The following is a 15388-nucleotide window of genomic DNA, read 5'->3' as shown; positions in this document are numbered from 1 at the left end:
GGGACTACGTCAGTTCGTTGACATGCCCATGTAAAAGCTGACGAAGAAGTTGCCAACGTTTCCAATATTATCAAGTACTATATTATTATTATTATTATTATTATTATTATTATTATTATTATTATTATTATTATTATTATTATTATTCCTTTGGAAGCATATATACACACAGCAGGAAAGGCAAAGCGAGGAGCAGGTTGGCAACTTCAACCGGAAAGGGCACAGTGCCTGCCTACTCTTCAGAAAAGAGGAGACAGAAACGTAGAAATGGAAGATAGGAAGAAGGGGAGAAAAGAGGAAAGAAGGAGAAAGATGACAAATCTCGATGAGTAAAGCAGAACACACACACAGCGCATGTCACGCACAGCACAGGTCCCACACAGTAGAATACTAAATTAGACAGTACAAAAAGACACGCACGCATTCAACATGCCTGTGCGCGTGCATTGTCACGTTTCGTCACTCCGCTTGTGCAAGCCTTACTTTATTACGAATGGCAAGGTCATAACGAAGTAATGGCAAGCGGGCGATTTCCTTGCTGGGGCGCGGCGCCAGCGTCCGCGGCCATCTTGTAGAAAGCGCTGTCGGGGTCGGAGAGCAGAGAGGTGGGCGTGTCGTACTCTCTCACCTTTCCCTCATCCATGACGAGTATTCTGAAAGCAGAGACAGCACCGTGACTCCTGCGTCGCATGCACACTAGTTTTCAAAATTGAGGCAATGAATTCAGCTAGCTTTTTTCCACATAAACCTCTTGAGGCGGCCTTTGTAACCATTCCCACGTTCTGGGCAGCATAAAGCAAGTTCACTTCCCGTTAAGCTACCTTCCCTTTGTCTGCTTCTAAGTTTTATTGTTTATAACATGCGATGGGTGGTTATTTTGTCCACTGAAAGGGCCGGCTGTCCCAAAATTTTAGCCAAGAAACCAACATGAGATAGAAAGGAGCTAGTCAATTAAAAACAACTACATCCTTAGGTTAGATAACCAATGAACCATTAGGGTTAAAGAATGGGTGCAAAGAGAAGGGAAGCACAGTCGAGGTCGAGGACGGCAGAAGACTAGGTGGGGTGATGAAATTAAAAAATCCGCAGGCGCTAGCTGGAATCGGTTGGCGCAGGACAGGGGCAGTTGGAGATCGCAGGGAGAGGCCTTCGTCCTGCAGTGGACATGAAATACGCTGATGATGATGATTACAAAAGGGAACAGGAAATAAAAAATCTGAGGACACCTAAGCCCTTCTTAGGAGTTGTAAATGCGAACGCATTAATGTCCAATCGAACGCCGCTGAGCGGCCTTTCGAGTCATGCACTGCTAGCGGGCAAGCCAGGCCAACGCCTCCTAGATAACACAAGGCCGGCAGTGCACTTCGATTCATGACGTCGTGCAAGACGCAAACGCTAGTAGGACAACAAACAGGGCAATACTATGTCGGCACACTTGTCGCACAAACTTGAACAAATGTTTAGAAGCACGCAAAACTTCAGTGACGACTTAAAGCAGTGCAGAAGCACGGACACAGAAAAAGAACAGCAGCACCGCGAAAAGTAATCTTTAAAAAATACAAGTTGTATCATCTTTAGTCTGTTTAGTGTTTGAATAAAGTCGAATAGATTTCCGTAGGAATTGCAGTGAAGGGTGATGACCGGACAAATGGATAAGACCTAGTTTTCTACTAGGAAGTTAAGTATGAATAAAGAAATCACTGCCCAAGCACTACGTACAGATGGTTAACCAGCGAAGCTGAAACGTGCGACCCCGGTGTTTATCACTAGGTTAATCCCTACGGTTCATTAAACGGCGGCTTGGTAGGCTGCCGGATCCTCGGTACGCAGTTGCTGCTTGCACTCGGCTGCACGAGCCTGTTCTTGTGCCCGGGATGCAGCATCGCCACGGTGTAGACGACCTCGTTCCCGGTTTTGCTCGCGGCGTTACTGATCGGAAGCTGCCTGCTCCTCAGGAGTGCGTATGGCGCGGCACCTACACATTTCGGAGCCGGAAATAAACTGCTTTCCACGCGTTCGGCTGCGACGGAGAGCAACGGCGTTACTACTGGCGCAGCCAATCGCGCGCCTCTCCTACTCTCTCTTTATTTTCGCGCATGCGCATGGGGTTGCGCCGGAGGAGTTTTCGACGTACAGGCGACAGACGGACAGACGAATCGGCTAGCCATGTACAGGTTCGCTGTAAAATGACAAGGACATACACGTAGTGCCCCAGCACATTAATGACTCATGTGTTTCTGTGCTTTAGCCAGTGTGTTATCGCGCTACATATGCATTTTTCCTTGTCTTTCTAGTTCTAGTCAGCCTTTCTCAGAAAAAGAAATCCCCTAGCCAGACCTGTTTACTGTCTTGCGACCCTTGCGTCTGAGGCCGAGACAAAATTGCTCGACTATTTGCAACCAGGGCTAAAAGCGCTTTAACCACACCGCAAACCGTCTGCCTGTTCACGAACCTACGAACCGCCTGTATTTTCGTTTTGCTAATTCGTGCTTATCTTTCTTAAACGCCTTTGATTACCATCACTTCATACACGCCCAACTGAATGTGTCAATATTTATTTATGCGGTGCTCAACGAGAAAACTGCGCAAGGTCGGTCACATCACCTGACACCGTCCTTTCTGATGCAATTTCACGCTCTGCAGGAGCTGGCAACATGTCTGTTGTCGACCTTTACAATACGTACCACAACAAAGTTTTGAACTACGTCATCCACACGCCTGCCGTACATCTACTTTCCCCCTTTGAGGCCACGAACTGACGCACGAACAGATGGACCAACATCGCCTGCAACTTCCCATGAAATCGCTACATAACAGCTGTCGTAAAGTCGTTCTGGCGGTGGTTGAGGTGGTCACGTGCTCGCGCACCCGCACCTGTCGTAGTCGAGCACGGTGTGTATCCGGTGTGCTATGGCGATCAGCGTGCTGTTCCCGAATGCCTCCCTGAGCGTCGCCTGGATGAGGCGGTCCATGTCGCCGTCCATCTGCGAGGTGGCCTCGTCCAGCAGCAGCACCTTCGAGTCGCGCAGCAGGGCGCGGGCGAGGCACACCAGCTGCCGCTGACCGACGCTGCGAGAGATTTTTGCGTTGTGTATACATCTGAAAATTCCCACAATGCAACCTACAAAGCCCGAAAAGAACTATTGAGTTACAGATAGATCGTACCTTGGACTCACGGCTCGAATTTTCCACGCCAGAGCCCGCAGCTACAGAGCTATAGGCCAGTGACACCAAATTTAAACTTCCTAAGTGAAAACACCGGACAAGGAAGTAATGGTATCCTAAATCTTCCTAATTGCAGCAATATGTACTGGGATTGATTGATTGATTGATTGATTGATTGATTGATTGATTGATTGATTGATTGATTGATTGATTGATTGATTGATTGATTGATTGATTGATTGATTGATTGACAAGAGCGCCCAGCTGATCTTCCATCTCTTTTCCAGAGCACGGAGAACACTAAAAAGACACGCAGAAACTCCTCTGGGAATCGTCGAAGCATGCGTAATTAGCGTTGTGCCACTCGCTCATCTCCACGCAGCCCGGTGTCATTATCAATGGAATGAAACTTGACCCGACCAGTATAAGCGACAGCGCTGCGGTGACATGAACCGCTGCAGACGACGGCGCAAGGTCAATCGATGACGCAAGCAAACTACTGCAGCTGGCGACGCCAGGTGCACTGATGACGTTCTGATCATTAAAGCCGTGACCGCTCTTCAGCGCCTTATCCATGCGCGCCGAGCCATTATGAACTGTGGTCAACCCTACTCCGGGGGCGGATGCGTCCCCTTTAAGGATGAGACAGAAACATTCCTCGAAAACTGTTTATGTTTTATCGAAATGTGGAAGACACATCGAAAATAAGCAGAATCAACGAAAATAAAATATATTTTGCGGAAACTCTTTCAGCATGGGGGGGGGGGAAGGGGGGGGAACAATAGGCAGAAAACTGGAAGTTGGCTTCATCCTAAAACTTCTATGGCGTCATTTGGAGCTTGTACAGACAGCTATAGATATATGTGAGCCAAAGAAGGCATACAGTTCATTGCTCTGCATCATGTGTGTGTACCACTATAGGCGGAGATCTTGCATTGGTATGTCTCCTGTGACCGCGCTTTCAATATAACGCAAGACGCGCGCTAAACTCCTTCCTCGTCCTACGTTCCTACTCGAAACCCACAAATGACGATTGCTGCCTGCGACTCAGTATTGTCCGAGGACATTTAACAAGCAACTTCGTAGTCACAACCAAAAATCAGCAATATATTTTTTTCTCGTATGTTGCCTGTAGTCAACACTTGTCTATAAAGGCTTAATGTTCTCTATAAAAGCATCGCGCGTTTTTCAACCGGAAGCACCCAAACGCATTCAGTTCTTTTTTTTTTCTTGCGCCCGTTTGAACCCAAATGAACCGGCTCAGGAAGCTCCGAACAAATTCGAACCGTTATTGTTTTCACTCTGGAGCTGAACCTCAACCGTGAACCTGAACCAACAAGTGTGCACCTAAACACGAACCAAGCCAGAAAAGACTTTTTCTATTCGACGCCCTGGCACTGGCGGTATTCAGCATAATACATCCAGGCCTTCCACATCCAAGCAACAAAAAGTATTATCTTTACTGCTTACGCATGCCGATGATGATGATGAAAGCCCTATTTGTTGCTAGGGGTGCAACACCCTTATTCCAGGGCGTTTTCCTGGAATAATGGTGGAATAGTTGGCCAAAAGGTGCACTCCACGTAAGCAATTTATACCTAAAAAACATAAAATCTCATGGTTGTAATTAGTTCTATTCCGATATTTTAGATGAGCAAAACGTCAGCTTTGTACAACAGGCAAAGCATTGATTGCGAGAGGAAACTATTAAACAGCTATACAAAGTAACGTTAGTTACCTTACTACTAAATACATTAACTTACTAATTACGTTAACAAGCACGTCATCAAGCACGCACAAGTACATATCACTCGATGATCGAAGACACTCGCTGTAAGAACGCTGGCGTGATGAAGAGCGGCAACATCGACGAACGGATTCCCCTCACTTCAGTGCTGCTTCTCACTTCGATGCGAAATAGGCGCGCGAGAACGCAGCCTATAGGAGGCCATCAGCTATCTCCGGTCGGATAGCCTTCGAACTCGGAGCAGATTGCCTCCAAAATAGGACACCCGCGGCCGCACACAGGCGCCGCAGCTGGAGTGGAAGAAGAAACGCGCACTAACCTACCCCCTCACTCCCTCTCACCTCCTAGCGAGCGCACATCTCCCGCCCTTGCGCACGTAAGACGGCGCGCACCTCCCGGAGACACAGAAAAGAAACTGTCGCATCAAGCCGCCATCCTTCTCGGCTCACCCTCGCAATCTTTTGCTAACACCTACACCATACGGCGCGCGGTCGAGATGTTATCGCACTTCGATTTTATACGGAACATCAAGGCGACGCCGACGGTAGAAATTTGCCTGGAATGTCCACATAATGGCTATGTCAAGAAAATACAGACTTTCTACACTTGTTTGTACATTTCTATTGCGATAGCAATTATATGGACTCTCTATGCGCATTTCTATCGTCGGCGTCACCGTGATGTCCTGCATAAAGCCCAAGTGCGATAACACCGTGGGTGTGCGAGGTACGGTGTAGGTGCGAGCGAAAGATTGCGAGGGCGAGCCGAGAAGGATCGTAGCCTGATCTCGCGTGCGCGAGGAAGGAAGGCGGGGAGGAAGCACGCAGTCTTCCACCAAGCGCAAGGCATTGGAGGAGGGGTTCAATTTTAGCAGCCGCTGCGTATGACACGCCTTATCTATGACAGGCTATCTACATGAAAGGCTTATCTTGAACGTTATCTACGATGACTACAGAATCTAGGTGAGCCGAGGGCTCATATCTTCGTGTGCGCTGTAGTCTCGCCGCTTAGCGTTGAAGTGAGAGGCAGCACGAAGGGCCGATTCGCTCGCTGCTGCTGCCGCGCTTCCTCACACCAGCGTTTCGACAGCAAGTGTCCATGCTCATCGAGTGAGATGTGTTTCTCTTTGCCTGTACGCGTGTGACACCATGCTTGTTAGTTTAGTTAGAAAGCGAATCTTTAAGATTTTATATGGCCGATAAATGGGCGATCCTTAGTTCGTATAGCTGACTATCAATTTTTTATCGCGATCGATCTCTCGCCTTTCGGGCTACACTATGACTTCTTTTTTTTTTTTTTTTTTTTTTTGACGCCACCGACAAATATACCCCTTCATTCTCGTGTGGGCGATGTTCCAATATATTAAACATTTACCTGCCTAATTTCGAAATTCTAAACACGTTGGAATATGGTTTTCTAGCATTGGGGGGGTGGAAACAAAAATAGCTTAATGCGTAAACATGAGACAAATAAGTGACGCAAAATACACTCTGGGCATCAGGAAGATAAAGATTTACTGGCTCGTTGATTGCTTTTCATGTTCCAAAGAGCCATATCAAAGATGGCACAGTGATGTGCTTAGGAATAATGCATCCAGCCGGATGTTATTCACGGCAAGAGTATTTGAGGGTCGGAATCGCACCTAAGGTTCGTGCCTCCGTCGGCGGTTTTCATGTCCAGTCCCTCCTGGTGAGCTTTGACCAGAGGTGCCAAGTGAGCTTGCCGCAATGCCTGCCAGATTTGCTCGTCGGTGTGGGACCCGGTCGGGTCGAGGTTCAGGCGCAGAGTACCTCGCACAAGGCTCGGATCCTGCGCGCATTTGCACAAGTAACACATCATCAAAGGTCAGTAGATTCAAAGTACTTTGATCAAATGGTTCTTGTGCAATTTACGGTGCTAACGCCTGGGCCAATGTGGACTTCTCAAAGCTTTCTTTGTGGAATCAACTACGCGAACTCCTGTGCCAATGTGATATCTTATAGTAACCCTTCTGTTGCAAGAAGGATTACAGTTCACCCGTGAAATATTATCTTATTACATCACTTTCATCAAGGTCCAAAACACTGGGCCCGCTTGAGGCCCTCTAGAGTCTCCAACTGCTCATCCTAAATTATATCCAACATTAGTATCACGGACACAGCCACTAACCACTGAGCAGTACTCTGTCATCGATGTCTGCCAGAGCCCGCGGGATGAAGTAGTATGCGCATGCAATAAAAACGACTTCCAATTACCTCGAAAATACTACGATGGCCAGAAGAGGGGCGTCTGGGCTGGTTAGCGTTGAGCACTGCCAATCCCTCCGCATCGTCAATTAGTCCTCTTTACATCTCTTATTAGTTAACAAGGAGGCCACGCCCTGTTGAATGGCTGAACACGCCAACATGGATGCGGTCTCGAACATGGCGAAATTTTACAATGTCCAGAATGGCCCCCATGGTTTGCGTTGTGGAGGCCCGCACAATGGCAGCCCCAGGCGTCACCAGCAGACGGTGCAGGTAGGCATCGCTGGTCATGCGCTCGCGAGTTCTTTGTACCGACCTAAACTATTGTAGGCGTTTATGCGAATGAGTTGTGACGCTCGAATGCTTGTCTCCGAACCCTTAGTTTGAAACTGAGAATATGAACGAAAGACGGAAAGAGCACCTGGGGGATAACGGTGATGGCTCGACGAAGTTTCTTCAAGGGTACTTGGGCAATGTCGACGCCGTCGATACGAATACGCCCGTTCGAGGCTCTAAGGATGCGCAGTAGAGCGAGCACAAGAGAAGACTTGCCGGCACCCGTCCGCCCAACGACACCAACCTGTTAGCAAACGCGTGGCAAAGACGGTGTCAAATAAAAAGGGCATTGCAATGAGCAGCTTTGAGCTATCTTGTTTCGTTGAACTTTACCTTCTTGCGAGCATTGCGATTTTTTTTTTTTTTGCTCCCAGGGTAATCTTTGTAAGCATTAACTTTGTTCGCAAACACCAACATTTGTGTCCCTCCCATTTTTAAGAATATCGTGTATATCATTACGTCGAAACTACTTCGTTAGGAGCTAACACTTGTCTTCCCCCCCTCCCCCCCCCCCCCCCCGACGTGGTAGCAAATTCACACACTTTGCGCAGTTCTGTTTTGATATCACTGCAGTAAGACAACAATAATAAACATAATAATGTCACTATCAATCCGTTGAAAAGACGCGAAACCACGCTCGGCGTTGACCGCCAGTCTGAGTGAGTGACGGCTGTATGCACCGACCGACTTACTGACATATTTGATTAACACACGTATTGACTTCTTGAGGGATTCAGTCCACGACTGATCAACTTACTGATTTGACCTGATTGTCTGACTGAACTAGTACGTGAATTGCAATGACTACAACGCGTTCACCCAGAGACAGCTGACTTTTCTTCCATAAAATACAATACAATGCATTTCAATACAATTCAACACAGTACACTTCATTCGCTTTCTTTATCGTATAATGAGTTCCGTGGTCACTCTCATGCACACGCTCAATCTTTAGTTATTGGGTTTCACGTAATAAAATCTCAAGTGGTTCCTGCGGCACTGTTTTCAATCCACCCCGTACGTTCAATCCACCCCATCACGTTCAAATTACGAAGAACTATGAAGCCTTGAGGGAGCATGCGTTCTGATACAACAACCCGAGATGCGTCGACTACTTCTCTCAGCTGTAGACCTCTCTGGACGTGTCTTAACAACCGTTCATCACCAAAGGTAAGTTACCCAGTCATCACCCACCTTCTCCATAGCCTTCACAGAGAAAGAAACATTGTTGAGGACGTTAGCTACAACTCCGGGCCTGTATGAAGACGAGTAATCTTGAAACTCAACCATTCCATGGGATGGCCACTTTTCTGGCAGCGGCATTTCGATCGAGGCATGCTTGTCTTCGTCGGGCGTTGCAACGATGTCTGTCTGAGCAAACAAAAAGAAACGTGAGATAATGTTATAATATAGTGGCGGTAAACAATAGAACACTTCCAGAAGCGTAACTTAATTATTCAGATATTTCTTGGGCGAACTTGTGAACAGCAAAACAGGCTCTACTCCGATCACAACGATAGCGGTAAGCAGTCGGTCGCCAAAATCTGAGCTCCCGGGTCAAGTCCGCTCGCTATTCGTGACATCGCAGGATAATTGCTCGTGTTCGCGTACACTCGAAAACGACGACGACGACGATGTGAGTCATATGTCGAGCAATCAGCCTGGCTGTTGAGGCCGTGAAGACTCACCGTCCTCAACGCGCGGGGACTGCTTCGTCCTCCCACCCCTACCTACGTGTAGGTTAAGAGGTGGGCACCCCAGCTCGGTAGAATAATAAAGTTTTGAATCTATCAGTCAATGCCGGACCATGCTTGATAACAGTAACAATGTGGCCAAAAAGAGCTACCAGCGAAATGTAAAATAATATCACAGAGGTTCCGGACAATAGAGATCCCCCTGCCTCGTACAATAAACTCACAAGGTACTTTTATCTGGGGAATCGGATGTATCCACCTGCACACAGCAAACTGAACAGGCCTCAGGCATTGACACTCAGACTCTTGCAAGTCGAGGCATACCCTAGCCCCGCACTCTTCCACCGGATCTATCCCGAAATTCAAACGTCAAACCCCTTGCGCCGCTTTGCTCAGACTTTGCCAAATAAGATCACATGCTCTGGCGGTGCTCCGCGTTACGGGGCGACGGAGACGTTACGCCATCCAGGTGGGAGGCTGCCATACGCAGCCTCGATTTTGAAGTCCAACTATGGGCAGTCCAACGGGCCCGCGACGTGGCGGAGAGGCTATAGGCCTTTCCGTCCCGACGTGGGAGCGGCCCGCTACGTGCTACTGCACGTTCTGATGGACCTCAATAAAGTTTTTTCCATCCATCCATCCATCCATCCATCCATCCATATATACTCACTCCGAAATTCCTTGCTTTTGTAGCCGGCGCACCCAGATATGGTGAAGTAAAGATTCATTTACCTCCGGCGGGAGCTCCGAGTACTCCAGGCTCCGCTCGAACGAAACCGTCATCAGTAGCGTGCAGAAGAGCATCGTGCACAGGCTCATTAGTGCCAGCGGAACCTGTCGAGGGCGAGATAACATTGAAGCAGTTCCGAACCTCACGCACTTCCTCACGCTAAACGACACAATTCCATTGTGACCGACGAAACAAGAGCTTCTGTCGTGTACTACTTCGCGCCTCTGCCTGCCGTCCTTTAGCGCCAATGAATGCCGTCACACCAATTCGGAAAACTGCTCATGCTTGTTCCGCTTGAAACAGTTGGCGGTCCGAAATAAAATACTCGAGCACACATCCATGAGACTGTATAACAAAGACTTGAGTGAAATGAAATATGACTAACATTTCTTGAGCGCAATAATGTGAAGCTGTTCCAAGCTTTCCTATTCCAATTGCGCAATCAGTGCACCGCGATCTGACAAAAAACTTTTTTGGGCCACCGCCACTTCGCCTGTCTATCACGCGACGTCACGAAAACCGCTATAGCTCCCTATCTTACACGACGTGTACACACTGATTATGCCCGATTCTACCGAACATAAGAAAAATAATTATTTAGATTCCACGCCTTTTCGCCATTAACCCTCTGCTATTGGTCAATATGTTTCAGGCTGCACCCACTTCACCTGTCTGTCACTCGACGTCACAAAACCGCGAAAACTCATTGCGCAAAAGTGGCGTTTAGGCGTTAAGGATGCATTAATATGACGAACAAAACTGGATTTTTTTCTGAATAGCCAGAGACTGCCCCGTTCCGAAAGGAAAAGAAGATGGCTGCCGCCGATCTCTCAGGCACTGGCTACTCGCGCGTGCCGGAGAGCATGGGTTTATTTGCGTATAATAAAACATTTTGCGTGGCCGTATAACGTTATCGAGCCCTTTCGGCTCGTATACGACATCGCTCTGGCAACTCTTCTATGCTGAGGATCCGTTTTAGCGGCATATTTAACGGTCCGTTGCACACGGCCGCGTTTTTAGACAAGCCACCGCAAGCTAAGTAAGAGAAAGCGGACCTATCGCAGACGCCGGCTCCTCCCTCTGCATTCGTATATCTATTTGCAGCGCGCTGGCTCGGCCCCATCGACACCCTCTCCACTTGTGCTTGCTCCTTACCTCTTGTCAGCCAATTAGATCAGAAAAACCGTTCAATGTAGGCAATGTTATTCGTTTTGAAAGCAAACAGAAGTGACCTCCTATAAACGAGGATGACGATGAAGCAACATTTACTGGGCCCGAAATAAGTCGGTGGTGCACGCAGGCACCAGACGGGGTGGTTCCCTAGTTACGGGACATATATGTTCCCAACAGCTCCTGGCCCCTGTCCGTCAGTGCGAGCTGACGATATGAACGAGGAGAGCGTTTGATTGGGCTGTTCAGGCAACGCTGCGGGTCACCGCCCGATGCTTGCGTCGGCTGATACGTAAATTTGTCGTCAGGAAATCGGAATAAGATATATTGGAATAGTTTTACGTTATAGGGCCCCTTCTTGTTTATAGAGAAAACAAAGTGGTCAATATGACAAGCAGCGGTTACACCTGGTAAATCAGAATTAATCTTCTTGCCTTCAGTCAGAACATAAACTGCTATGAGAGTTTGAAAAACAATGAAGTGCGAATCCTATGACTGAAAGACCAAGTCTTATTGTGGAGATTACAAACGCCGCCAGATATGCTATACATATGCCACATCGAATATGTATGTGTAGCTGCTACAGATAGGCTGCAGATAAGTGAGGATCACCAAGATTACGTGGCTAGCCCGACAACGCCTGTGAACACACCTTGTTGTCTGCAGCCAGCTCAACCAGCTCCGCAGTCATGGCCGATTAAGAGGCGAATTAAGAACAACTCGAATCAACGGGCCCTGAAGCACTTGTTATAGAGGTGGAGAGAGGAATTTAAAGTTAAATTAGGCTATTTCAGAAATACTTCCCGCAAAATCTACTTCAGCGCGCTCAGTAGAAGCGGAGTTACTGGCATTTAAAGGTCGCGTATGAACCGGTTGGCTGTGATCCCTTTCCTTCTTCAATACCGTGCACTGGGAAGGCTACGGTAGAGCGGGGCATGCCCACAACGCTCCGCCTACCGAAAGTCACCGTGGCGCGCAGTTCAAATTTGATTTTCGACGTTCACGTAGACGCGACTATTTGTGATTTCGGCGCCTACAGGGCCCCAAACGTAGCCTAACGTAGCCAAACGCGGTTGTCCTCAGCGAGCCTAGGTGCGCTCAGCCAGTGGACTCGTCGCGACACCCCGCGACGGCCGCGGTATCTGCGCTGCGTAGCAGACCGCAAGCCACACGCATCAGCGGCGTTTGCTTTGTTCACGACAGGGCTAGAGTGCGCGCTCGCGCTCATATGCCCCGGCGTGGCTGAGATATGCGGTGCGGACCATCTTTGTCCTGCACCAGCTTGGCCAACGGATAGTAGCGGCATCCAAGTTGCGCATTTTTGAAGCGCTATCAATACCTCGATCATTACGAAGCGAAGTCTGCCAAGGCGTCTATAACCAGGAGTGGCCAGGAGTGAGCGCGCCCTGGCAAGCGTGCGTGTGGTCTGACTTTAAGTATCGGGTGGTTCGAGGCTAGTTCAGTGTTCCCCACTAGTCGAAATTACCGAGAACTGACGGCTACGGCACCGTTAAGTGAAGTGGCTAAAGTTCAATTCCTACGCAGGGGGGCAGCGGCCGAGCGAGAGCAGACGATAGTCGGCTTCTTCCGGAGGTGAGTAATTATTATCGAAATTCGAAAGGATATTTTCGCTTACTTGAGCCTGTTTATCAAACTGCGTCAATAGAGAGAGAGAGAGAGAGAGAAAGGACAGGAAAGGCAGGGAGGTCAACTAGACGAGCACCCGGTTTGTTACCCTACACTGGAGGTGGGGAAAGGGGATTAGAAAGAGGAAGAGGAAGAGAGAGAGAGAGAATACTCAGCGCGTGTGGGAGGGTGCTAAGGGACACTATAAATGGTGTCTTAAGCCGGTACACTTCAAGTAGTGTACAAGTGCACGAATCGCTTTTCGTGCCAGTGTCAGGTGTGGCCACGGTCAGAGTATCTTTGACTAGGAGAACAGTCTTGAGTCCAGTTGGTTTAAGTTGTCCAGATAGAGAGGCGTTGAACATCGTAGCGAGGGCAGGTACACAATAAGTCATCGATGGTTTCCTCGCACTTACAGGAGTCCCACACCGGGTTCTCAGCCATTCCCATACGATAGGAGTACGCGTTCGTGAACGCCACTCCCAGCCACAAGTGGCACAGCAAGGTTCTTTCGCCGCGGGAAAGGCTAGATGGCAGTTGTAGCCGTAGCGTAGGGTCCAGTTTATGCAATCGGCAACTGAAGGCACATGAACTCCAGAAATCTTGCGACTTTTTGCCTGCAAGCAGACGATGTTCCCTGGCAGCATCTGACTTCGCCAAAGGTACCGCACGCGTCTGGGTGTCCTCGTGGGCAGACCGGGCAGCCCTATCAGCAAAGTTGTTGCCGACGATGCCACAGTGAGCAGGAATCCATTGAAAGATAATGTTGCGCCCTGTTTCCAGAGCATGGTAGTGTACTTCCCTGATGTTGGATATCATTGCTCGTAAGTTCTGTGATGTAATGCAGACGTGATGCTGTGAAGAGCTGCTTTAGAGTCACAAAATACGACCCATTTCTCTGTCGGCTCTTCGGCGACGTACGTCATAGCGGCATGGAGAGCTACGAGATCTCCCGATGTAGATGTAGTCATGTGGGACAATTTGAATTGCACTGTACCCTGCTTAGCTGGAACGACGAATGCAGCATTTCAGCTGGTAGGTGTATATGTACACTATATATATGTGTATGTATATGTACATGCTATATATGTATGCGATCATGATACGTCTGGTGCAATAGGAGTGCCAGTTGCTTCAGAGCCGGCGATGGATGATTGGCCTTTTTTGTTCTTCCGGGAATAGAAAAATTCACTTGAGGCTGTCGCAGGCACCACACGGGAGATGAAGGTTTCGTCGCTGGTGTATAAGATGTATACGGTGTATAAGATGACGGTATGCACACTTGATGAGCGCTAATCACTCTTGAAAAGGTCGCTTGAGGTCTATCGGCTGGTAGGGAGGCTAAGTGATGGTCGGGGATCCTTGACAGATGGCGAATGTGCGCTCTGAGAGAGTCGACAGCTACGTGTCTCTGGATCATATGGTCTCCCGTGATGGAAATTGTTGCTGCTGTTGAGGTGCCCCGAGGCAGCCCTAAACACGTGCGTAGGGCTTGACCTTCTATGCTCTCCAAAGCGCAAATGTTCGTCTTGCAGGTATTTGACAAAAGTGGTAGACTATAACGCAAGGAGTCCGAGAAACAGTATACTGTACAGCTGCAACATAGAATGGACTGGTGTGCACCAGTTTTTCACGCAGGAAAATTTGAATACCTGAGCAATGGCAACTAACTTCTTAAGATAGACGCAGTGAGGGCTCCACGAGAGGTTGCGGTCAATGATGACACCCAGAAAACGGGACACCATGACATTTGTTTGCGTGTAAAGCCAACCAAGGCGAACTTTTTTACACACTGAGGCCTTGTTCTCGGAGATAAGACACCGTAATGGTTGCCGGCCGCTGAAGCTTGGCCCGTACCTGAGGGCGAGTCACCGCATAGTACCAGATGCAAAGGTCGTCGGCGCATATTGAGACATGAACCGTTCGCGGTAAGCACTCCGCTAGTCCTACCAGGATGAGGTTGAACAATATGGGGCTCAACACTCCACCCTGCGACACACCACGGCAGATGTAATGTTCCGAAGTTGGGATGTCTTCGGTCTGTAAGAAAAAGCACCTCTCAGTCAAATAGTCCCGAATCCATTGATACATGCGGACACCAACTCCCACAGCCTCAATTCAGTTCAGTATGGCCTTATGGGCGACGTTGTCGTATGCTCCTTTGACATCTAGAAAAAGTGCCACTGACAGGCGCTTGAGGCCTTTTTGTTCTTGGACCCAGGTTACGATGTCAATGACCTTGTCGATGGACGAGCGACCTCGACGAAAGCCCGCCATAGCGTCCGGATAGATGTTGAAGCGTACTAGGTACCATTCCAAGAGCGCAAGAATCATTCTTTCGTCACTTTGCCGACGCAGCCGGAAAGTGCAATCGGACGATATGATGATAGATCAAGCGGAGACTTTCCAAGTTTCAGGATAGGGATCAAGCGGCTCGACTTCGATTGTTTAGGAACGACGCCATTGTGCCAAGACTCATTGTAGTATTTGAGCAACTCACCACGTGCGTCATGTCCAAGGTGGCATAAGGCAGCGTAGGTGATGGCACCTGGTCCTGGTGACGAACGCCTGCAAGTCGCCAACGCAGCGTCGAGCTCTTCGAGTGAAAACAGCCCGTTCATTTCTGGTACACGTGCCTCAGGGATGCCGTTCACTGCTGCGTCAGTAATGATGGCCACGGACCCAGCAACTCGCG

At 48.7% G+C, this 15388-nt stretch overlaps 1 protein-coding gene across 1 annotated transcript in view; it reads right to left on the bottom strand.

Annotated features, from left to right (window-relative positions):
* Positions 1-202: 202 nt before the first annotated feature.
* LOC126527480 (ATP-binding cassette sub-family C member 3-like) overlaps positions 203-15388 on the bottom strand; it is a 61483-nt gene continuing 46297 nt past the window's right edge. The window contains exons 22-27 of the mRNA XM_050175311.3: positions 9900-10001; positions 8668-8844; positions 7559-7717; positions 6555-6721; positions 2875-3069; positions 203-653 (exon numbers count right to left, since the gene is read on the bottom strand). Of these exons, the coding sequence (XP_050031268.3) occupies positions 503-653; positions 2875-3069; positions 6555-6721; positions 7559-7717; positions 8668-8844; positions 9900-10001 (951 nt within the window). The 3' untranslated portion in view covers positions 203-502. The remainder of the gene's footprint in view (positions 654-2874; positions 3070-6554; positions 6722-7558; positions 7718-8667; positions 8845-9899; positions 10002-15388) is intronic.

This window comes from Dermacentor andersoni, chromosome 9, assembly GCF_023375885.2.
Source record: "Dermacentor andersoni chromosome 9, qqDerAnde1_hic_scaffold, whole genome shotgun sequence".
Classification (NCBI taxonomy): Eukaryota; Metazoa; Arthropoda; class Arachnida; order Ixodida; family Ixodidae; genus Dermacentor; species Dermacentor andersoni.
This window is presented reverse-complemented; position numbering and strand designations above follow the sequence as displayed.